The sequence below is a fragment of the Vicugna pacos genome, unplaced genomic scaffold (genome assembly GCF_048564905.1).
Source record: "Vicugna pacos unplaced genomic scaffold, VicPac4 scaffold_19, whole genome shotgun sequence".
In the NCBI taxonomy this organism is placed as follows: Eukaryota; Metazoa; Chordata; class Mammalia; order Artiodactyla; family Camelidae; genus Vicugna; species Vicugna pacos.
In genome coordinates, this window is record NW_027328740.1 from 75,914,487 (window position 1) to 75,939,544 (window position 25,058).

Genomic DNA, 25,058 nt, shown 5'->3' on the forward strand with positions numbered 1-25,058 from the left:
CCTAAGGCTGGTCCTTCTACTTATTAGCATATGAAACCACCAAGCCCAAGAAAACAAGCAACACAGCGCCACCTCGCGGTCACCACTCTCTGTCCCTCTTTGGAGAAGACAGACCTTCTGTCTGTGGGGTGTGTACCTACTTCTAATCTGTGCATGAAACCCCCACACCTCGTGACGTTTCTCTTGCATTTCAATGTATCTGTCTGAATATATATACCTTTACTCAACACTGGCTTGCTCTTGAATTCTTTACTGCATGAAGTCAAAGAACAAAATCTGGTGGGGCACATCCCAGGGGCTCAACGAAAGCCTGGGACACAGCCCTTCTCATGCCCAACGTTTTTTATTCTTGTATCAACAGGACTGGGCTGTGAAGTGACGTCTGAGGCCCCAGCTAAGGGACAGAACCAGCTTCCAGGGTTCCAATTTGCGGGCAGCCTCTCCCCCAGCTTGGGCCTTGGGGTCTGCCCGGTTCTCTGTGTTTCTCTGTTGTGCTGACTCCCCAGCCATACAGCGTACTCCTAGGCCTGTCCCCACAAAACCCTTCTCTCCAAAATACAAGCACGTCATGTCACAATCCTCTTGTTCAACCAGGAAATGTTCAGCCCACTTTTTTCCTCCCCAATAAATTACCCAACTGTCCTCCCTCCCATCACATCACTTCTTTCTTTGTGAGAACTCTGCACTCGCCACACCCCATCATGAACACAGGTGTCTTGCTGGCTGTGACCGAGATGTTTCTTTCTCACACAGCAAGCGTCCTTTCACTTTCCCCTTGTTACCTTAAAAAAGCCTTTCCTGAGTCACCCACCCCTCTGATTATGAACTCACAATGTGCTGAAGTTGCAGTCACTATGTGCATACATCCCAGTTTTGGCTAGGTTTCCATCACAAGATCTTCATTAAGGAGCTGCATCAAGAAGTTATACAGGGTATTCTTACATCAGAGTGGAGGAACCTGCAAAAAATTTAAACGGCTTTGAAGAGAGTGTTAACCAGGGACAGAGATGTCGCGGGTCCTAGTCAAAAGTGTCATGAGGAAAAATGTTCTCCCAAGGCTCAGAGTGGCTTCTGAACACAGAATCCTCAGGGAGGAGGTGACAGGCAGTGATTAGGGTGGGTGATACAGGTTACGCTCCCCCAGCTGGGGAAGAATAGGTTTTTTTCTTGTTTTCCAAACAATTTCTTACTATCTTTTTCTCTTATTGCCACATACCATTTCCTACGAATTAAGCATATCAATGTCAGTCATTTGGGCCACTTGGGAGAAGCTACACGATGCCATTCACAGGGATGGGGCATGACAGCCACACCAGTCTAGGTTGAAAGACCAGTGGGGGTATTTGCAAGGTAATCACGGGCATGCAACAAACTCCCCAGCTTCAATGACCTCATCTCAAAGCTGGGGTCAATAAAACTACCAAGCAAATTGCGTGAAGATTATGGCCAATGTTTACTAGGTAAGTGCCCGTGAAAGCTGCCGCTTAATGGGGAATGAGTACGATCAATGAGGCCCTGTCTACCTGCCCACATGCGCCCTGCCTTCCTGCCTTGCTGCAACAGCAGAACTTGTTTAGCTGAGATGAACACCCCCAGAGCAGCCCAGACGGGAAAGCTCCCAGCTCTGCACGGCGAGACATGTTCCTTTCCTTCTCAGAGCTGATCACAGTTTGCTGTCGTCTGTTTTTATGTTTATCCCTTTTGTAACTCCCTCTCCTCCGGAGTTTTTGCTCAAGCAGCACAGGGCCAGGTGTGTCTTGGGTCCTGCCGGATATTCTGGGCAGGGAAACAGCCAACTCCATATCTGGCTCTGGTGCTGAACGGAGAGAGCAGAAGGCCCAGGGGCCCATGCTGAACTGAGGCCCCTGCACCCAAAATTATGGTCTGACCTTGGGCAAATTACACAGTCTTCTTTACCCTGAGATTCCTCATCTGTCCATGAAAATAACTGCCCATGTCACACAGAGTTACAAGTATTAAAGGAAATCAACAAATTCACAACCTAGCCAAGGGGCTACAAGTGCATCCTCAACAGACAAATGCTGCCTTTACGGCTCTGACGCACGCTAAGCGGGGCGGCCCCACACAGTGAACACTGCTAAGTGCCAGGGTGTTAAATGCTTCATGTGTGCTATAATACTCTTTAGATCTTACAACAATCCCAGGAAGAAATGAATATTATCATGCCCATTTCAAAGATTCACCAACAGGTTGAGAGTATGCATTCTATTCCAAGGCCCTATGGTGAAGAAATGGCAATTTAAACCGGAATCTGGGCCCAGGCCTTGGCTCCATCTCTCTCCCATCCACCTGACCACTTGCCTATGAATTCCACCTGTCCAATATAAAAGTTTGCAGCCGGCCATCTCTTAAAAGCAATGTGTGCCACCGTTTGTCAATGTTGTTTAATTACCATAAACTGTTCTCAGAAACCACTACAGTAAAGAAAGTTGGACTTAAGGAATTCTGCATTGCGTTCTCCTGCAATGTGCAGGATCCCTTTCCTACACCTCCAAATCCAAGTGTATGCTTCCTCCGTGTTTATGTTTGCACACGGCTTATTAAAGCAGAAGGTATCTGCAGTAATTCCATCTCGGTTGCTTTCCAAGTTTGCAGATTATCCATATTCGGTCTGTGAACGAAAATACTACAATGTGAATGAGAATACTGCAACCATGTCAGTAAACAAAGAATACTGATACCAAGTCATTAAAGGCTTCCGCCACTCCCCGGCGAGGACAGGCCTGCAGCCCAGCCACTGCAGCAACTCACAATGGTGCCCTCTGAGCAGACTCAGAATAAGAAAGGACGGGCTACTGGCCCGAGATAGCTAGGTGCTTGTCTAAAAAATGAATTCAGTGAGTCCTAATATTTGCTTCCTCCCATTCATACAAAATCACTAAATTCTTGAACTTGAGATACCTGGCTTTCTTTAGATAACAAGTAATCTTTTATTGTTCCAACAACCTGGTCTTTGTTGTAAAGCTCCTATATATCCTAGCTCTTCCTCAACCTCTTGGGAGCAGTCCCTCAGAGAGTTCTGAGACACGGTCATCCTGGCTCGAGTCCTCCCGCCAAATGAAACATAACTCTTAACTTTTAGGCTGCACGTTTATTTCAGTCAACAGTTTTGGACACCATGAAGCACCACAGCAGATTTCTCTCCACCTGAACTCTCCAAGTAACCAGAGCCTTGGTACCAGCAGTGGCCCTTTGTGCTCATCCGCCTCCTCGGGGGGTCCAGATGAATTTGGCTGAGTCTCTCCTGGTTCTCAGATCTCACATATTGGTTGATGATCCTAAGTTTTATCTGGCGGTGTATCCAGGTACGTGGCCCTCCAGTTGAAAGAACCTGAGGTGAATTACCCACCCAGTGGAGACATCCCGAGTGGGTCCAAGTTGAAAGACACTGGGTTCAGGACTGAGTGGTTAGGTAAGAGGCTGGTCTAATGTTTTCCTCAATTTGGTTACCTCCATTGAAGTTTTCAGGATAAAAGTAAAACTCTTATGAGGAAACTTTCAACTCCAAATTTTGGACCATCCTCCTGACTGGTAACAGCATTCTCGGGTGACAGGGAATCTTCCAGGAGTGGTAGACACAAAGACTTCATGCCACAGAGTTGTCCCTGTGGGAAATCTTACTAGCAAATTTATTCTGAGAACCCGACCTTACAATGGGGAATAGAACTTTCAAAAAAAAAATAAAGAACAGAAAAGAAAAGAAAAAGAAATGACAGATTGCCAGTCTCCAAGTAAAACCCCAGCCAGATTTATGTACATACAAAACTTACAACATTAATCGGGAATAAGAAAAAAAAAAACTCACTCTGGAAATAACCAGGCCTGATAAAAACATTTTTTGGCATTCTGAACTTATAAAAACAAAATCCCCTTTAGTGGGAACTTGGATTTCTCTTCCTGTGTCCTTGAAATGTAAACGTTTTATCTTTCTCTGGATGTTTTAAGTGTGTGCATGTAAGTATATATATGTTTAGTTTAGTTTTTAAAGGAAACCTTGGACTCTGCCATACAAAAGTTCAAGTATTGTGTACATACGGTGGCCACGCAAATAAATTGGGATTCTAAGCAATTCTTTGATTGTACCAATTTTCAGATATTTTGCCATCTTAAACTTTGTTGCATCAGCCTGGACCACGAAGGCTTTAAGCTTTTGGAGAGTAAACCTTTGAATTTTATTTAGGCAACACCCCGACTCTCATGTGGAAGGGCCTCTTCATCTTATTGGTTTAAAATCACTATATATATATATATATATTTATATATATATAAATTGATGGCCATATGATGGATTTTTTAATTTGGAAAAACTTTTTAATTGGTGAAAGTTTAAAGAGATCTCATTATAAACGGCTGTTTTATTCGTACCTATTAAAATAAAGTTTAAATGCAGAAAAATGTATCTAATGGTTAACCTAAGAACTCAGATATAAAAATATAACTGGTTTGAAAAGCTACATTTTTGTTTTTCCTTTCTGATAAATGTTTCTAGAGATGCTAATAAAAACTTAGTATAATTAATGTTAATTAGGTTGAATAACTGGAAAAAAGATTGTAAAAATGTCAAAAAAACAGATAAGTGGCTTATCCCAAAAGGATAAATATTTTTATATGGTTATTTTGAATGAGATAAATAAAATGGACATTTTTGGATTTACATACAGGGTTTTGATACTTCACTACGTAAAGTTAAAAAAAAAGGGCCAAAGAGTTCACCTACTCCCCCCCAACATTAAAGTTCAAACAAGTCCGTTTTATTTACCACAGTTTAAAATATATTTATATGTAGACTGAAATACTTGATCAAGGATTGGGGCAACAGACCAATTAATGAAATTAAAAATCGAGAAGTGCCTAAGCTCTTTGGCTGAAACTTGGGCATCCTAGAGACTTCTATAAAATTATATACAATGTACACCCACAAAAAAAAGGTTTCTGTCACTCCTTCTAGAAATAAGAATTATTGATTAAACTTAATAAATATAAAAATTAAAGGTATAAGATTTAATAAAATTGAGATAAAAGTTTGTGAAATTGGTATATTTAGATGGTCTTTATATAAACCTTTTGCTTATGTTGTGGGATAGATATGTTTCAGTGGAAAAACGCTTCCCCTTCTTGGTATTATAAGGCTGGGCACATGTCTATCCCTCTGAAAATATTAATTGAACAAATTAAAGGAAACCAATATAGTTACTTGAGACGTCCAATATAACGTAAATCTAAAAAGTAATTTGAGTAGCTAAAAAAAAAAATATAGGTTTACCCTGGGTTTAACTTATAACTCAAGGAAAAGAGACCTTAATAAATGTCTTATGCAAGCTTTGGAAGACAAAATAAAGAAAACCTTAGTTTTAAAACATGGAATTCTTTGTTTACAGCTCTTCTCACTGATACAAAAATGCCAATTAAGGAGATAAAATTGGGTCTGGGTGACAGAGCATTTATCTGGGGACCTGGAAGAGAGTGTCTTTGTCTTGCAGATCAGAAATATAAATACAACAAACAGTGACCTAGGACTGAGCCTAATTAGCTCAACGAAATAAAACTTGAGGCCATGAAATTTTTGGCATTTTAGAACTCAGAACTCTGACGGGTCCTTCAGACTTTGTGAGGAAATCTTAATTATCTGTTTCATAAATAGTAAGCCTTAGTGATTTGAGCAAGCAAATTCAGCTTACTCCAATTATTATTATAAATATAAGTAAGTTTTAAAGTGAAGCTATGAGATCTCTAGCTTTTTTCTGTTTATAAGCCTGCATACAGATTATAGAAGTGAGATATTTCTACTGCTAAAAAAAAAAAATTTCGAAGTCAAAGAGCTCTGCTTAATTGATGTAAAAATATAAGAGCTTAAAAATTAAGTATTTTTAAAATAAAAGCTTAACAAATTGACTTTCAGTGTCATGTGAATTGGAAAATATTCAATATTAAGGTAATATTTGATATTGTTTAGTTTAAGTATGTTCTAATAAATATAGACATCTTTAAAATCATCCATCTTAACTATAATACCTTTACTGTACCTAGGTTTAATGAAAGTCAAATAAGATCCTGTTATATCTGTTGCAGATTTGTCAAAAAAAAAAATAACAGTAATGTGCTGTGGTAAAATTTTAAGTAAATTAAATGCTAATGAGATGAGAGCTTTGGGTAAATATTTAAAATATATTTTTAAAATGTATGCTTAAAATAATCTCTAAATGTTTGATATCTTTAAATTCTAGAGTTGTGCTAAATTAAGTTAAATGACAAGATTTTATTAAATATCTATGCCATTTTCAGATAAAATGATTGAAATATGAATTACTTAACATTTAACTTCCTCTTACAGTGAAACTAAAGGTGTTTAGAAATATTAATAAATGGTTGGTGTCACACAGAAATAGTCTCTATTAGTAAGGGAATGATCTCAGTATCCTAGGAAAGTAATATAAATGCGTAAAGGAAGATGTAAGAATGGAATAATACTTTGTTAATGAAAAATAGTGACTTTCTCCTGAAGCTGGTTACCTCTGAATGGAAGACAAAATAAGGGACACACTAATATAAGTATAGAAAGCTGTGGAAGGCTTGTGGAAAAGGAACCCTGAGGAAAGTTTTGTACGTGGTCAGAATTGGCTAAGTTTAGAATCAAATTGGGCAACGTAAATGAATCTTAGAAGTTAGCTGGAACAAGATTAGATTTGGTTTTCTCTCTGTTAAGAGGAAAAAATTTTCTTAAAATATTAATCCACCTTCAGTAACAGATTGTAAAACTTCTTATACCACTTAGCTGATCTGTTCTGCCTTTACATTTGACATATTTTCTTGTTAATGAATTAGTACTACATTACAGTGATCTATATGTTTATCTGATCAAGTGTTCTGAAATCTTTCAAAAAGCTCCCCAAATATAAAATTCTAATTAATTAAATAAAAATTAATTTAATTAATTAAAATTCTTTTAATCTCCAGTTAAGTTTGGGATGCTACAGAAGGCCCCTGAAACATCCCAAAGAGAGATTTTTAAGTATAAAGTTTCATTTGGCATTTTAAATAACATGGAATTGTCAAATGAATCATAAAACTTCTAAGGTTATATTGAATGGGAAATATTATTAATATAGGTATTGTAGAAATTATATGGACTCCCTAAAATTCTGGTTTATCTGAAATGTTACCAGTGATAATTATGGGTATAGTGAACAGGTTTCTTTATTGATTATAGTGTAACGGTGTTTAACCATGCTTTTAAATCTTTTGTCATTTATAGACAGTTAATTGTTTTCTTCTGATGGTTTTGCAAAATGCTTTCTCTTCAAGGAGATTTACTGATTTCTAATAAATTTCAAACTACAGCACTGAACTAAACTGGGTAAGACATTTTAAAGTTCTAATGAAAACTCTCATTAAAAGAATTAGTTACATGGGACTGATTAACCAGCTGAATATGGTTATAATTTTTGATATTGTTTGAAATACTACTGCCTTTTAACCTGTTTCCCAGACATAAAGAATCTCTTCTCCTTAAGCTAGTTATGGTTCACAGCAATTTGATAAATTATAACTATGTATACAGATTTGGAACAGTTATCTTTTCTCTCTATCTGATCCCTCAAAAGACTAAAAATACTTAGGTCCCCAGTGGCTCTATCAGACAAATTACGGAGATCATCTCCTAAGAGATATAGGAGTATAAAGGTATTTTAAGGATTTTAAAGAGAAAAGAATTTACCTAAATCTGTAAGGCAAAAATCCATGAAAAGCCTTGACGTGGCTTTCTTGGCCTTAGAAAACCTTATTAACATTCTACCCTGAGACTCCGTATTAAAACTTCCAACACAGTCAATTTAAAAAGCCTATATGATCAAATAATCAGATTTAATTTGTAAAGAAATTAATCTTGATTTGGCTATATTTGAGAAAACTGAGGGTAACTTTAGAGAGAAAAAACTTATATTTTAGTCGATATTAAATTCTAGTTTTGTTAATTGAGGTCCATATTTACTAAGACACTTCCCAGATCATTCCTTGCTGTTATGTCACACTGCTGTACAGTTTAATTGAATTATGAAAAGAATACTCTAGGTTTGATTCTGAAGCTCAGTAATCTATCCTTGGGTAAAATTCCAATGCCCCATGACCTGCAGCCAGGGGATTATACATACTGCAACAGGCATGACTTAAAGAACTGTCTCCAACCTGAATGGAAAGACCCTTTTTCAGATACTCTTAACTAGACCGTACACACCAAAGCTGAAGGAAACGGAGTCTCGGATTCATTTCCTATCTGAAACAGCCCCTGCAGTGCACTGGCCTATAGAGTGCTGCTCACCTTAAAACAATGCCCAAATGGAGAAAAAGCTTCCATACCAGGATGAGAAGAAGACGACATCTGAGCTAGACTGCTGACCCAAGACACCGGACCAGGACTGTATACCAAATACTTTGATAATTTCTCCAACCTTTGATTATGAACTACTCCAATTGTTAAGTTTATGATAAATTACCTATGTCTAGTACTTCTGTGTTACCTTGGTGGGTTTCCCTACTCCAAGGCTCTTACTAGATAGCCCTCAGAAACGTTATTCTAAAAAGAATTTATAGTTCTGTTTAGGCCACTGTTGATCTTACAAGGTGGGAGATTTCAACAGGCCAATTAATACCTGCTCTGACCCTGACCATAAATATGAACTTTCTCATAGGATCAAACTCAGAAACACAAGCAAAATTTTAACCCAAAAATACAACTTCTCGACTATTAAATTCTTACTCGTGACTTTATTAACGTTACTAGCTGTATTACTTATATCCTGTCTATTTTATAAAATTGTTGTCTGTTACATTTCCCAATGTGTAACTAGGCCCACAAGATGGATGATGGCTAAACATCTTGAAGAAACAGATAAAATTTATAACCCTGAATAAAATAAATATAATAGTGTGATTCTAGGTATGGGAATGAGCAAAGATGGGTAAACACTTCCTGGATCATAATAGAGTAGTAAGACAGGTGATCCAGAGAACTTTTAGTATCAACAGGGCCTGATAAAAAAAACTAACACCTTGAATGGCAACTCAGAAGATTCTTCACCTGAACTAGGAATGAGCCATCCTAGCACCGTGGGACAAAATTGGTCATGAAATGTCTCTCAAAATATTGGTCGAATTTAGGACCAAGGGGGAACACTGTGAATGAAAATACTACAATGTGCATGAAAATACTGCAACCATGTCAGTAAATAAAGAATGCTGAATCCAAATCATCAGCGGCTGCTGCCAACCCCCAGTGAGTTCATGCCTACAGCCCGGCCTCTCAGCCACTCACAGTGGTTCCCTCTGAGCAGACTCAGTGCAAGAAAGGACAGGATACTGGCCCTAGATAGCCAGGTGCTTGCCAAAGGAATGAATTCAATGACCCAAATGTTTGCTTCCCACCATACATAGAAAACCACTAAATACTTGAACTTGAGATATCTGGTTTTCTTTAGATAACAAGCAATATTTTATTGTTCCAATTACCTGATCTTTGTTGTAAAGATTCTATTTATCCTAGCTCCTCCACTACCTCTTGGGAGCAGTCCCTCAGAGTGATCTGAGAGGCTGTCATCCTGGCTCGAGTCCTCCAGCCAAATAAATCAAAGCCCTTAACATTTAGGCTGAACGTTTATTTCAATGATGTTCCAGAATAGACACAACTCATCAATTCTGTAATGGAACACACTGAATCAGGAACCAAAAGCGTGTTTTAGTCCAGAAAATCTCCAGGTTCCTATTTCTTCCTGTCATTATACAATCCCTCCAGAACTCATTACTTTGCTGTCTGCTCCTCTGGCAACCAAACTCAGAGAAGAGACAACTCAGCAGAGCGCCCTGCTGGGGAGAACACCCCGCAGAAGCACTGCAGGCTGCCTTCCCTCCCGCACGCTCTGCTGACCCTTGGTGTCCCCCGTGGAGACCAGGCCAACACAGCTCTTCCCAACAGCTGCAAAGTCGCACACGTTAAATAAATCATTTTATTTTATATGATATTTTACGTATATACCCATCTCTGAAAACAGCTTTGCCAGAAGCCCAAATCTTCAACATTAATCTGCAAAGGCAAATCAGGTCCCCAAGGGAAAACAAGTCTTAAGACGACGCTAAGGCCTCCAAAGTCCTCTCCACGACCATGAACCAAACTGCATGCAGGTCTGCAGCTGCAGGAGGCTACATGTCTGCTTTTAAAGCAACCCCTTTCTGCCCTCGGGTGCTACAATGCCCTTTTATGCCCTCCCATCACAGGGCAAGAGCAGCCGCTGCAGAACCTTGCAGGGCAGCACTGACAGGACTGGACAAAGGGGATCAGAGCTAAACAAAGCATTCTGATGACACGAGCTTGTCACTGTGTCTCTTTACAGATGTAGATATATAGAGAGAGAAGTGGGGTGATATTGCTCAAAGTCACACAGCTAATAAGTGGCAAAGTATATAACTCTGCTCCTCCCTCCTGTGTGACGCCCAACTGGGACAACCACAGGGTTCTCTCGTGGCTGCCTGAACAGTCTTTTCCTATCACTCATGACACACAATAGTGTCTGAACTTAGCCTGCATTTGCAGCATCTTTTCCCTCCAGTTTCTCAGGAACAAGGCTGTTCGGGCCTGTATGAATTCCGGCTTCCTGAAATCTCCGTGCTCAGGCTGGTCTTGCCTGTGCATCCGGCCCGCTGCTCAGAGGCTCTTCCTCCCCTGCAGGAGGACGTTTCTAATCTTCACAGGGACACAACCTCAGGGGAGCTCTCCTCTCGCCCTCAGCATGGCAGGTGTCCCAGGCCTCATCCCGAGCAGCCCCGTTAGGACGGTGTCTGCCCAGCTCTGCTAGTCAGATCAGCAGCCTCAATGCCAGGGATTATACCCAGGTCACACTGCAAACCTACTGCCCGCCTCACAGCCCCCAGCCAGCAGGTCACCTGGAAGTCACAGCAAGTGCCCCACCCAATCCAGAAGTCTCTTCTTTTGCCAGCACCACTGATGAATGGTTTCCAACCTTCGGACAGTTTCGCACAAAACAGCACCTTCTACTGTGAAACGGGTGGTTTTTCTTCTGCGCCTCATCCTTACTGGAAACGTAAAAGGAAACCAAAAGGCCTTTTCTCAACCCTTTTCTGATGAAACCCTCCCACCCACAATACTCATATGCTCAAGAGCTTTGGATCCACATGATTTTCGTTCTCTTAGGCTAAGTGGCTCAAAAAACTAAGGGATTCTTTCTCCTTTGAGGGTATTAGCACTCAGTTTCTCGGCTTTAATCTGTTTTTGTCTCTCTCTTCAGTGACCCTAGCAGTTGCCACCTCTTACTCCCTTCAGCAGCCTCCCTCCCAACTTCAAGTCTAGGAAATCAGCTGTGATGAGGGGCATGGGGGCAGTCACAGAAGATGCAACTAAGGCACAGAGAGGCTACATAATTTGCCCAAGAAATCACCTTGAACCACCAACAGGGTGTGTCACGTCCCTCTGTTTAACTCTAATGCTAAGCAAGTTAACTTTTTGTAGATTATGTTTATAAACAGATGAGGTATGAAAATACATACAAGGACACACATCAACTCTAAGATATTCATTAACTCCACTATTTTGTTTCTATTTATTTTATTTCTATTAAAAAATTAAGAACCCCTGCAGTCAATATAGCAAAATGTTACTGGGTTTTAAATCCAGAATATACAGGGGTTGTGTCATTACTCATTCTTGTATGTATTTTCACAAGACAAAATGATTTGAAAGTCTCTCTCCCCGCCCCCTACTCACTACTGGCTCTCACCAGAGCTCCCAGACCACACATCTAACAGCCTTTCACTTTACCCACAGCTGAACTCATCAGTTTTCCCCCAGAACTCCCTCTGCTGCTTTCCCTCCTCAGAACACAGCAGGACCATTATTTAACTCATTAATCCACCCAGAAACCTGGGCCTTACTCCATCCTACCTTCACAGACAGCATTGATCCTTTCCTCTTTACCATCTAAACATGCCTTCAATCTGTTCGCTTTTACCCACTGACCGTCCCACCGCTCAATTGGAAGCCAACAACACTGCCCACCTGGACTCATGAGTCTCCCAGGTGGCCCCACAGCCACTCTCCCCTACTTGAGACAAATGTGATTGTGTCTCTCCCACGCTTTTGGACTCATTTCAGACCCACTGTTCTTAGAAGAAACTTCAATTTCTTCACCTGGTGAAGGTCCTTGCCATGAAACTGTCAGCTCAGTAAGGGCAGGACACACCCTCGTCCCTCGGCTCCACCATCTGGCAGAGCATCAGCTTGGGAGGATTGAGTTCTTAGCAAACTACTTCACTTATCCATACAAATCCATGGTAGATTAGAAAGATTTTAGATGTTAAGCTCGACTATTAATTTGGGGATTTTGCACTGGCAACCTGCAAGTATATATTCCAATTATTGTGTCTTCTTAAAACCATACCCAGATTAAAGGAGTATTTGTGGAATGTCTTCAGAGTAAAAGGGACTGTACTTTTACAGATTTTATGTTTTAAAATATGAACAACCCGGACAGGGTCAAAAATAGAACCGCCTCACAAGTGACAGAAGACAGGTGAGACGCATATAGCAACAGGTCACAAAGATGGTAAGAGCAAAATTGTTTCTCCAACCCCCAAAACATCCCTCCAAGAACTGAAAACTCAGAAATTTGAAAGTAAAATACTATCATATAAAGAAAGAAAATAAATAATCCTCTTCATCAGGGTTTCTAGATCTGACTGCAGAGTTATTAGCAGGCCATACTGAATCCTAGCACAGAAAAATCAGATGGACTAGTGGTGAGTAAGTTCCAGGAAAACGGCAGTAACTCCTCCACTTGAAAGAGGACACACACTCACTTGTTCAAGGTGATTGTAAACCACATTCTGCAGAAATTCAGAAGATTCAGGCACCGCTTCTAGATGGTGATGACACGGAAGGACGGCTTGGATGCATGCTTCTAACTGAGTCACCGGCATTCTTACACTGCAGGGGGAAATGGAGGCCCTCAGCCAAGAGCACAGTTGTTCCTGTCATGTATCCCAGGCCGTGCCTCGGGGACTCAGTGTACTGTAGCAGTCCGGCCCCAGGTGAGGACCCGCAGCGTGGCCCAAGCAAGCAGGAGGGGCACTGTGCTTGAGAAATCCCATCCCCCATGGGGGCAAGAGGGGCTGGTGGGGTTGTGTGAACCTATAAATGCTCATAGAAATACACCTGCATACATTGAAGTGATAAAATTAAAAGTAGCAGGCTATTTAACAAAATTTCAATTGTCAGTGTTAATTTTACCATTCCATTCCGCTTGTCCCCTGCACTCTGAGACAGGCTTAGGCTCTCTCACACATGCAGCTCTGATGCAATGGTTGTGAAGTTATTTTACTTTGCTGCAAGTGTCTTCGCTCCCAGTGTCACTGTGACTGTCGTCTCTTAACACAGTCAGATATCTTCCTGCATCTCTCCCTGAGTTCCTTGCTCCTGCTTCTCAGATCCTGAGATAAAGAACAGGTGAAGGCACATGACTGGAAAAGTCAATGTGGACTTGACCAAAGTCCTCAGTGACCCCCTAGGTGAGTGCTGCCCACCCCTTACCTTCGATTCTCAAGGTTCTGCCCAGGGTGACATCCAGCCAGGAGAGAGTCCTGGGCCCTATTAAAAGCTGTGTGGCTTGGGTGCAGGGAAAGCTGCAGGAGCTGGTTCTGTAGCCGGTCCCATCCACACCTCTGCTCCTCTCTCTCCCGAGGCAGCGCTGCCAAGCCCCCAGGCTCCCTGAGCTTCTGTCTTTCTCTTCTACTCTACTTCAAGCCCTTTTCCTCTTCCTTTACTCCCTGATTATCCCTAGCTGGAGTGATTTTTCTATCATAGAATCTGAAAAAATTTCCTGCAGCTGAAAAAGAGGTGCCAGAGGTCAACGCGCATATGGTGGTTCCTGAATAGAGCCCCTGGTTAGGGGGACCCTCACCAACACTCACGGGGCATCAGGCATGTTGCAGGGTCGACCACCACCAACAAGAGTTTGCTGTGACACCAAGGCACGCACAGCATCCCTGCTCACTAAATTGTAGTTGTAGTCCTTTATTAAGAAGCAAAAATAAAAAAATTGCTCATGTTTCTTACTAAAATTATTTATGAGGGAGAAAAAGAAATTGTAATAGAAAGAACAAATTTCACTCCATGTTAGATGTGTTCATTTGGCTTTAATCATGTACCTTGTTTTCTAGGCTCAGACTTGCTATCTCTGCACCTTTTGTAAAAGAAAGTTGCCTTTAGCCTGAAATATCCAGGAGGGCCTATTCTCCGGGCTCTGATCTTTAAGGATATTTGCTCTTCTACACTTATGTATAGATGGCAAGTTGTAAAATAGTGAATAACCTTTCTTTTTTTTTGGAGGTTTTACAGGGGCACCATAATTTGACCCACATGGACAGCTGCAGGAACAAAGGATTTCAAGGACAAACAATTCATACAGCAAGAAGTTTGCAACAACCAGCCACATCCCCGCCGCTTTTTAGTATAAAAGGAGACTGAATTCTGCCCTGGGGAAGAGAGTTCTACTGGATAACAATATGCCATTTTCTGGGTCTGCCAGCTTTACAAATAAAGTCTCTTTTCCTTACTCCAACATCTCATCTCCCGATTAATCGGCCTGTCATGCAGCAAGCAGAACGAGTTTGGACTTGGTAACAAATTGACTGCCTTAGAGGTAGTATGTCTCCACTGTTTCCTCATTTCCAGTATTTCACCACCTATCAATTTTATATGCTTTTTAACAACATGAACAAAAAACCTATTACAAGGAATTGATTCCACAGAAATAAAATTATTTCTACTCCTTCAAAACTTTTTTCTTTTCTATTTTATTTTGTTTTGCTTATTGAAAAGAAAATAAATTCAAATCTTTTTATTTCACGTATTTTTATAACTAGATATTGTAAATACTACAAAGATATTTAAATTGCAATAAAAATTGTTCATATATTAGTATAAAGATATATACACAATCAATGCAGATTAGGAAAGGAGTAGATATTTACTAAAAATCCACTGCACATCCAGTCTTTTACAAGCATATCCTGGAATATAAGCTCTATTATCCAGGGTCCCCCACCCCCAATCTCACTGCGGAGTCCCTTAGTAATCAACTACCAAGGCACCAGCATAGAACCATGAGATCACTATTTTAGGTATAAATGAGAGTATTAGCTCATTCAATTCTAAAACAGAAACCTTAAAATAAATACTGAACTTACTTACAGATAAACAAATTTGGACACAAAAAAGTACAGTTTCTCCCCAAATTCACAAAGATAATAACTGGTAAAGGCAAGATTTGAACTCATCTGCCTTGAATATAAAGCTAAGTTGGAAATCCCCTTCAACTGTGGAGGACCAGCAGCACAGCCTGTCACCCTATCTTTGTTCAGATCTGGCTTTAGACAGCCTGAGACAGCACCCCTTCCTATGGAACTCGAGGGCAAACAATAACAATAAGGATTTTATATTCAGTAGTTTCTTAGATCTCAATTATATAAAGTGTCAGCAGGTCAGCAGAAAACTCTGGGAAATATGAGTGGGTCCAGAGCTTTTTGCTGATAAGAAACTCAATCTATCAGGACAGAGTGACCTTCCCATGAGAGGCCTCATGGACATAAACTAAAGGCAACTGAGCAATGAAAACTAGCAAGAACATGGAACTCAAGCAAGAAGGATCCCTACCATCCCCTGCCCAGTTGCCTCTTCACCTTTGTGGACAAGACGGCAGAAGGTCCATGTTCTTGTCCAAGTTACAACATCATGGATTCTCACCCATATAATATTACGACTCTATGCTGTCTTAAGTCCTTTCCAACTAAAATATGATGACACCAATATCTCAGCGGAATGTCTATGTCTCCACTTTCTCTCTTCTATTAGGAGACTATATCTATGGCCACAAAGCCGAAATTCAATTAAAAACACCATGCACGAAGCCTGGTGAAAGTCTGTGTAAGAGACATTGTTCTCAAGCTCAGTGAGTGAAAACTCAGAAAAAGTGGTCCTTATCCCTCTGCAAGTGGAAGGTAGCCTGATTGTGTGTGTGTATGTGTGCACACGTGTGTGTGTAAATCAAATACAATGTATTGTGGGATGTGCACAGATTTTTTTTATGTTACTATCATTTCATGAGGATGAGCCAACCTTTAAAGTAATTTGAATCTACTATTCTGAGAGAGTCTCAGGATCTTTTGGTGGAGGATGGGAAAGGGGAAAGGAAAGGAGGAAAGAAGTAAATGAAGCAAAGCTGTAAGTATACTGCTAGGGAAAGGCAAGACATTAATTTTGTTCCTACTTGCATCACACACAAATTAGGGACTGGCTTTCCCACATGTCTTGTCAAGCACTGAGTTGCAGAAGAACAGGTGACAGCCCATTTCTCACTGAGCTTGTGACTGTACGTGGCATCTTATAGACACTAATTATTTAACCTGATCAAACAATCTGGCAGCAGGCTGTAATTCTCCTATTTTGAGAGATAAGAAAACAGGAAGTGAAATAGGGTATATAGCTTGACAAAAGTCAGAGGACAAGTAAACTAAAGAAGATGAATTCAAACTCAGATCTGAATGCAGAGTCTGATCTTCCCACTCCGAGGGCTGGAAATTCCTTAACACACAGGGTCCCCAGCTCCTCTGCTTTGTTCCTGGCACCAAGCATTTCCCATGGCGATATTCTCCAGTTCTCAGACACAGCGCTCTGTGCAGCCAATAACCTCCATTCGACCTTGATCATCTACCTGTCACGCCCACCAGGCTTCACCAGGCAAGAAAGCTGGCTTTCAACTGCATACAAAGCCACCCCTGTTTTATCCTGGACTCTTCAGCGGCTTTTCCAGCGTAAACACAGCCATGAAAGTGCTCACAGTTTGTACATGAGCCACACTACCTCTCTCCATCTCTGTCCCCACCTATACTACTTTGCTATGACCATTTTGAGAATCTTGGAAACAAATTTTTAAAAACAGAAAAGAAAGGATTCTGTAACAAGTACTTAATACTTACAATTTTAAATGAGAAGTTACAAAGTGAGTATTTACAAACCGAATCTGCCTTCCTAGGTGTCAGTTTTAACAGTTAAAATATACAATAGCAAAAAATTCTGACTTAAATAATTAACAAAAACATCAACAATAATCTGGAATAAACTCAAAAACAATGCCCATGTTGTACATGGAGGAAGTACAGGACTGTACTGTGGGGTAAAGTAAGAGGTGTGAAAGTAGAGACATCAACATTTTGTATGCAGGAAAGCAGTTTTGTAAAAATGTACGTTCTCCTAAAGATAATTCAAAAGTACTAAAAAATCCCACGAGAGCACTTCTTTTTTTTTTTAACTTGAAAAATTATATTAGAATTCTTCAGGAATAATAAAGTCATAATACTAACCAAGAAAATTTGGGATCGAAAAGAGAATCAAAAAATCGCACTGTCAGATATTAAATAAATGTTTACAATATGTAAGATATAGTGCTAGTGTAAGAAAGTAAGATTGATAAAAATAAACCATGAGCTCAAAAAGAGACTCTAGTGTACATAAGTATTCTTTACAGGTGGGATTTCAAGTTAAAAAGCAAAGTAGGAATTCAATAATTGTCTTGGGACAATCAGAGAATCCCCTGGAAAAAACAAATTTTATTCCAGTCATAATGACCGCAAGAAAAATTACAGAATGTGATGTGAATATTAGAAAGTACTAATAACAGCGAATATAATTCTTTGCTCATATTAATTCAACTTCTCTTCACTATAACAAGTACCATCATCATCTCCATCTTAGAGATTAAAAAAACCTACAGAAGAAATTTATACCATTATAAGAAAGTATTTCTAAGAATAATATCAGGAATAAAACCCAAAAAGAAGACATTTACAATCTTAAGATTATTTTGGGCCACAACAAAAATGAACCTACTGAACAAAATGAAAGGCAAAATATGACAAGGAAAAGCTCTCTGATACATGTTGATGAAGACAAGGGGTTAATGTTCATAATATACATAGAGCTGTCACAAAGCAACAAGAAGCTGCCTCACTTAAATGTGTGCAAAGGACAAAAGAGATCATTCACTTTTTAAAAGTCAGATGGCTAATGAGTGAAAAATGCTCAATACCTCACTGGTCATCAAGTGCAAATTAAAACAATGAAAAAGTACTTTTGCTCATCATATTGGCACATATTTTTAAAAGATATTCTAGCTAGTGTCCATCTTTGAGAGAACAAACTGTGAGCGATCTTTTGGAGGATGACATGTCAATGGATATGTAAACTCTGAAAAACGTGTGTACACACAGGCTGAACTCCACATTTTGGAATCGTTTCATTTAGAAAAATTCAGTTCAAAAAGATGTACTTATCAGAGCATTTACACAGCACTGTTTACAATGGTGAGAAGAAAAGCTGAAGTGAAATCATATCCAGCGATAGAGAATTGGTTACATAAGTTATTCTACATCTTTTCATGCCCCACAGGAGAAGGAATTTCTAGATTCACTTGAAAGGAGCCTGTGATTTATGTAGTTGTCACATCCAAGGACTAAATTTCCAGAAAACTTAACGAAAATAATACTCATACAAGATCACAGGAATGTTTGTATAAGAAGTATGCCAGTCAAACACCCTTTCTGACAGTGGAAAATGGAGAAAACTTAAGTGTCCACCATCAAGACAATGATGCGGTAAATCACGGTGAGCTGTGGGCACTAAAGTTCCGGTGTTTCGGCGTGGTCCAAGGCCTTGTCCACAGTACGCTCCCACGAAAGGTGTCCTTACACAAGAGACCAAACCTGCATATCAGGAAAACCCTCTACTCTATCTGAAAGGACCGGGTGAGTCTGGAGAGAGAGGACGTCTGTGATATATACCTGAGTGAATAAACCGAGCTGCAGAAAACATATAGTATGGCCTTATTTTTCAATAAAGCATATATACACACACATAGACATAGACTTCTCATATACGTGTATGTATGTGTTTATTTATATGACACAGGCATAAAGGTCATGAAATATATACTCCACATTGTCAGCAGTTTTTACTCTCAGGAAAAAAGGGGAAGGAAGTAGGGGACTTTCGGTACCACAACAGATCTCTTTTCAGAATTTCAGTTAAGTATACTTGGAATTTAAAAGTTTATTTAAGTCCAAAGTAAAATGGACGAGGACTCCACAAGACAGAATGCTATACTAGTCATTAAAAATCATGCCAGGGGAGATAGAATATTGTAGAAAAATGTGTAATAAGCCGAATGGAAAATGGAGGTCTCCACACAGTATACAGGCACACATTGCTCGCTGGTTTTTATGACAGAGGTAATACACACTGATGAAAAGAACAGAAAATAGATGTTAATGTGTTAATTATTATCTCTGAGTACTGGCACCAGGATAGATCCATTTGACCCTTTTTTCATACATTTATATTAAATACACACTATTTTTCATCTGAAAAATGCATTTTTAGATGTCTAGTACCACACATTGGATAATTACACGAGTACTTACAGAAACAAATAACTAGGAGACAACGCAGCAGCGTCACAAAGTGTAGAAAGGGCGATCCTGAATAACACCACGCAGTTACATAAGGACCCACAAAGTGAGAGCACCTGCTGTAACAGGGCGCGGCCCCCTTCCATTTGTCAGATGTGTCTTCAGGGCTGAGGCAGTTCTGAGCACGGCCAGTGTCAGTGCTGGTGTCTGGATGGATGCCACTGGAGGTGAGGGCACCTGCAAGCCGAGAGGAAGAACAGAAATCATCCTCTGCTTTTTCTGTCTTGTTTCTTTGTTACTTTTAAAGAGAGGCGTAAATAAGATAAACTGGATCTTTCCTACTGAAATTTCAGTAATGAAACCATTTTTAAAGTGATCACAACTTATATTCTGCCTATGACTGTCTTTTCAACAAAGCATCATATTTATAAAATGTTAATTAACTCAGTTAATTAACTCCCTGTTGAAACATTCTAGTAAAGAGCATGAACTGCAGTATGTAAAAGAACCACACCTGCAGTGACTAGCTCAGCTGTCTTGACGGCAGTGCAGTCAGCCCCCACCATCCCGTGGCCCTGAGCTCCTGATGCTGGTAAGAGAGCGCGCTGCTGCCTCAGATGGAAAGAAAAGGTGAAAGCATTTTCTGAAATCTACAGCACTGACAAAACATAACTGATAAATCCCAGGCTCCTTTGAGGCTGTCATTTTCCGTTTCTGGCCAACACCCGTCAATGAGCAGAACCACCCCATTCCCGAGTCATGGGACTCACGTGGGCAGAAGTTTTGGAGAAATTTCCAGGTATAGAATGTAAACCAACTATACATAAAACTCTGAAAAAGAAAAGATGCAATAATCTGATTTTGGAAGACACTAAAATATTCTCCTAAGCCTTAGTACTTGGAAAGGCTGGGCTTCTACTAAGCCACTTATTTATTTCACAGCCAATGAGCATCTCCCACAAACCCTGTTTCCCTGTGTCTGCTGGGAGCTTCAGGCACATTGATGTTGTCTATCTTATAAGTCACAAGGCAGAGGCGTGTGTCTCACGCTGGCAACTCTCACACAGGCTCAACTCCTAGCCTCACTGTATGAACTTGGCCCCATTTTCTCACCTGTTTATTTGGTACCTGTTCTTCTGTAAGCTGCCTGAAATGCTTATTGAAACAAGTCAGAAGAATGAGTGGGTAGAGAAATGGACAGATGGACAGGTGAGAGATGGGCAGAAAAACAGAGAGTCTCCAAGAGAAGGGGAGCAATCAAAATTACCTATGCAAAACCCTCTTCTAGTCAGGGAAGGAAACCACCACGGAGAAGTGTGAAGAGGCAGGTTGCTTAGGACTGTTTCCTGGATTCCATGAAAAGTCACACCAAGAGATGAGAGGGTAGAACTATAAATAATAAAAGAAAAAATCATGCATGTTTGAAAAATATATCTACATTATGTACTTTCTAAAGAATAGAGTCAAATTAGCAAGGCCCAATAACACAATCCTTGGGTATATACAGAAGTGAGAATCCCATCTCCAATCTGCAAGGCATCCCTTTGGAGCACTGAGAGTCTACACGGTGCAGTCATAAAGCCATCACCGCAAAAGCAATGCTATCCTGCACTTACGAGGAAAGAGCAGCTGTGCTCGGTCTGCCTACACGTGTCTTTTACACCCCTCAGCACCTCTACGGGGGAGGGACGCCTAGCGAGCCCCATCTCTGCAGGACAGAAAACAAGTCCAAGAGAGGCTAAGCCGACCTACCAATTCTCCATCTCACAGGACTTGTCACTCCAGACCAGGACTCGAACTCGGACCCACGTTTGTAACCACAGTACTACCGTATTTTATGTGCTTTTTGTGTGTATAATACATTTGTTTCTGGCATGAAAGGGTATTTAATAAATGATCGGTTGTCTTGTCTATCTCATTAGTTCACAATCTTTATATTTTTGAATTGTACTCTTCCCCTGGAGAAAGGAACGGAAAGAGCGGGGGTCAGAATGAGGTGGGGCTCCATTCTTTATCTGTTGCCTCATCTCATCCAAGTCCCCAAACAGGGAGAAAGAGCAAATGTTCTCTTCATCATTTAAAGAGAGGGCTCCAGTGACGGTGACTTACTCAACCCCAAAACCAAGTCTGGGGGAAGGGCACATGCAGCAACGAGAGCAGTATCACCTGTAGGAAGGCAAAAAGAGCTCAGGGGATGGCTCAATGGGTCAGCCTGATTTCATTTCAATCGATAATACAATAGCACACTCTAAAAAAACTAGAATGCAATGGATTTCCTCTTTCTTGACATCTAGCAAGTTTCCACATCTCACATGTAACATTATCACGAACTAGTGAAAGGAAGAGTCCACAGACAAGGAAAATCAATGCCACAGGCAGGCTGAAACACAGGCTGGAGGAAAGGAAGGGAAAGGGCATAGTAAAGAAGAGGGGAAATTCTGGGAAAAAGACATCATCACAAGGACTCTCAAGCATCATCCAGCAATCATATAATCATTCTTTCAAGAGAGAGTTACTTAGGTCCTATTTTGTGCAACATTGTACAGTGGGCGAAGCAAGAGCACAGCGTCCATGGTGGCAGCAAGCTGCGGAGCTCCAATACACTTCTGATCCCGGTACCTTGCACACTTGTCCTCAGTATAAAGGCAAAATATATAGTAAAATAATCCAATGTAAACTCTATGCAATGCTGAAAAAAATTAAAGAATACCTAAATACCTGGACAGACACACCACGCACATTCCTGAATCAAATGACAGCATTCTTGGGATGGCAGTGCTCCCCAGAGCGATCCATATATTCAACGTGGACTCGATCACAATCCCAGTGGGTTCCTCTGCAGAAACTGCCTATCTGCTGCTACAATTCATATGGGAATTCGAGGATCTCAGTAACCAAACCGTACTTGAAATAGAAGAACAGTTTGAGAGGACTTGTAATTCTCAATTTCAAACCTTACAACTGTAACTCCAGGTGAGATTAGAGGCCATTTTTAAGTTATAATTGTGTTTATCCTTATTTTCTAAATTCTGTACAACGAATATACCTGTTAGAATAAGAAATTTAAAAAGTAAGGTATCTTTTAAAACATGCAAACCTATTCATTCATTGGGAAAAAAATATTTTGACTATAAAGAAGTAAACAAATATCTAGTGAAAAAGGACTATTTAAAAACAAGAGTGCATTTACATTTTTTGTAAATTGGAAACTGAAAAGCACAAACACATCAAGTTTCTAGGGAGAGTGTTGCAACATATTAATTGTTATTTCCAAAATTCTAATTGAACAATGAAAACTCAAGAAAGAGAAAATCTTGATTGACAGCCAACTGCAAACACATGGAGAGCAAAGGCCTAGAAATCACAGTTCCTTTAACTCTGCTACTAACTCAATAGGAGAGGGAATTCCTCAGTGAGGGGACAGTGGAATCCCATGCATAAGACAGGATACACAGTACAAACTGCACTAGATTTGGGGGTGATTTCCATAGAAGAATTCTAAAGTTACAACATTGATGAAAAACTATAAAAACACTGACAGACAGATTAAAACACACAGTCATATATATTATATAAAAACATATGAAGTCTGCCCCCATGTTGCATAGAAATACAAACATATTTGTTCATTTATGGGCACTGATTACTTTATCCCAGGTAGAATATTTCAACTAAAATAGATAATCAATAATACACTCCTCTTGTCAAAACTAGTTGATAAGTTACTCTGCTATGTATGCATAATGTGTCTAAGATAGATTTAAAATTAGTGAAAAAGATTTTTGTATGGTTTCTTGAACCCTTCTCAAAACACCAAGCTTAATTTTAAAATAAATCTGAGCAGTATTTTTATATGATCTTTTCCCTTGTGAAATGAACAACACAGTCTGTTGTCAAAATTCTTTCCTTACAATGATTCACGAGCACCGTATACTCACAAAACTGCTGGACAGCAAGGCACTATCCAGACACTGTGACAAATCAAATGAAACACAAGGAAGACAGTGACCCTATTCTGCAGGGCTTATAATCTGTTCCAACACCGGGTTTTTATTTGATTTGTTTGATTGGTTAGAAAAATAAAATCACTCAAGTACATTCTTCTTTGAGCATTATGTAAATCATGACTCTCTTTTTAGTGTCATGAGCAGGAAAGACTTGAGTATGAATTGATTAGATCAACTAGGCACAATCATCGCTGGAGCCTGTGTAATAAATAAGTACATGAGATCTAAAATAAACCTACACAGATCTCTGCAAGGAAAATGAAGAGGTGAGTTCCCCAATGAGAAAACAAACAATCAAGAAATCAAAAAAGGAAAACTTTTTCATTAATGATTCCAGGCAGTAGTGGAGCATGGTGGTGAAGATCACAAATGCTGGGGACAAACATGAGGGTCTGAAATCCCACAGCACTGGGTAGCTGTGACACTGATATTTCAGTGAAATTTTCTGCACCTCAGTCTCCTATCCATAGACTGGGGACAGCCACAGCACCCATCTCCTAGAACGGTCTTAAGAATTAAGTTATTTTTTATATAAAAGTTTAAATAAAATACCTCAGATTTTAAATATTACCCCAAAAGCTCAAGGAACAAAGAAAACAGTGATAAATTGGAGTTCATCAAATGTTAAAAATTTGCTTCAAAGAACACCATCCAGAAGGTGAAAAAACATCAGAGAGGAGAAAATTTTTTCAAATTATTTATCTGATTAAGTATTTGTATCTTCAAATAAAAGAAAAAACTCCTACAACTCAACAAGAAAAAGAGAACTCAATTAAAATGTGTATAAAGTATCTGAAAATGTATTTTTCAAAGAAAATATACAAATGGCCAATAAGCACAATCAAACGATGTTCAATATCATTAGCTGTAAAAGAAATCAAGTCAAAACCACTAGGAGAAACCGCTTCACACTTACTACAATAGGTTATAATAAAAAAAATGTGTAACAAGCACTAATGAAGACACAGAGGAAGTGGAGCGCGCAGCCCTTGCTTTTGAGGATGTAACACAGGGTGGCCACTTTAGAAAACAGCCTGGCAGGTCCTCAGAGAGTTGAACATTTGGTTTATGAATGACCCAGCATTTCTGCTCTCTGGTCACAAGTAAGAGAACTGAAAACAAATGTCCACATAAAAATTCCTACAGGAGTATTCACGGCGCCATTACTCTTCACAAACAAAAAGCAGACACAACACAAACGACTATCACCTGATGAATGGGTAAACAGTAGGGCCCAGATATACAGTAGAATATAATTCAGCAATAGCAAAGCATAGAGTACTGACCCAGGCCACAACCTGGAAATACATTGAAAAAGTTACTCAGTGTGAAAGAAGTCAGTCACAATAGACAGTTCCATTTACATGAAATAACTTGTTTTACATGAAATGTCCAGCACAGGCAAATCCATAGAGAGAGAACAATGGCTGCCTGGGGCTGGGGGAGGATGAGGAAGATGGGAATGACTGCTTGTGCATACAGGGCTTCCTGTTGGGGGATGAAAATATT

The 25,058-nt window shown here is 39.9% G+C and overlaps 1 protein-coding gene across 1 annotated transcript in view; it reads right to left on the reverse strand.

The window, feature by feature from the left end:
* Positions 1-667: 667 nt before the first annotated feature.
* The window catches only part of LOC140693569 (uncharacterized), a 112,249-nt gene continuing 87,858 nt past the window's right edge, over positions 668-25,058 (reverse strand). The window contains exons 5-7 of the mRNA XM_072957358.1: positions 19,659-19,779; positions 12,880-13,006; positions 668-958 (exon numbers count right to left, since the gene is read on the reverse strand). Coding sequence (XP_072813459.1) covers positions 944-958; positions 12,880-13,006; positions 19,659-19,779 — 263 coding nt within the window. The 3' untranslated portion in view covers positions 668-943. The remainder of the gene's footprint in view (positions 959-12,879; positions 13,007-19,658; positions 19,780-25,058) is intronic.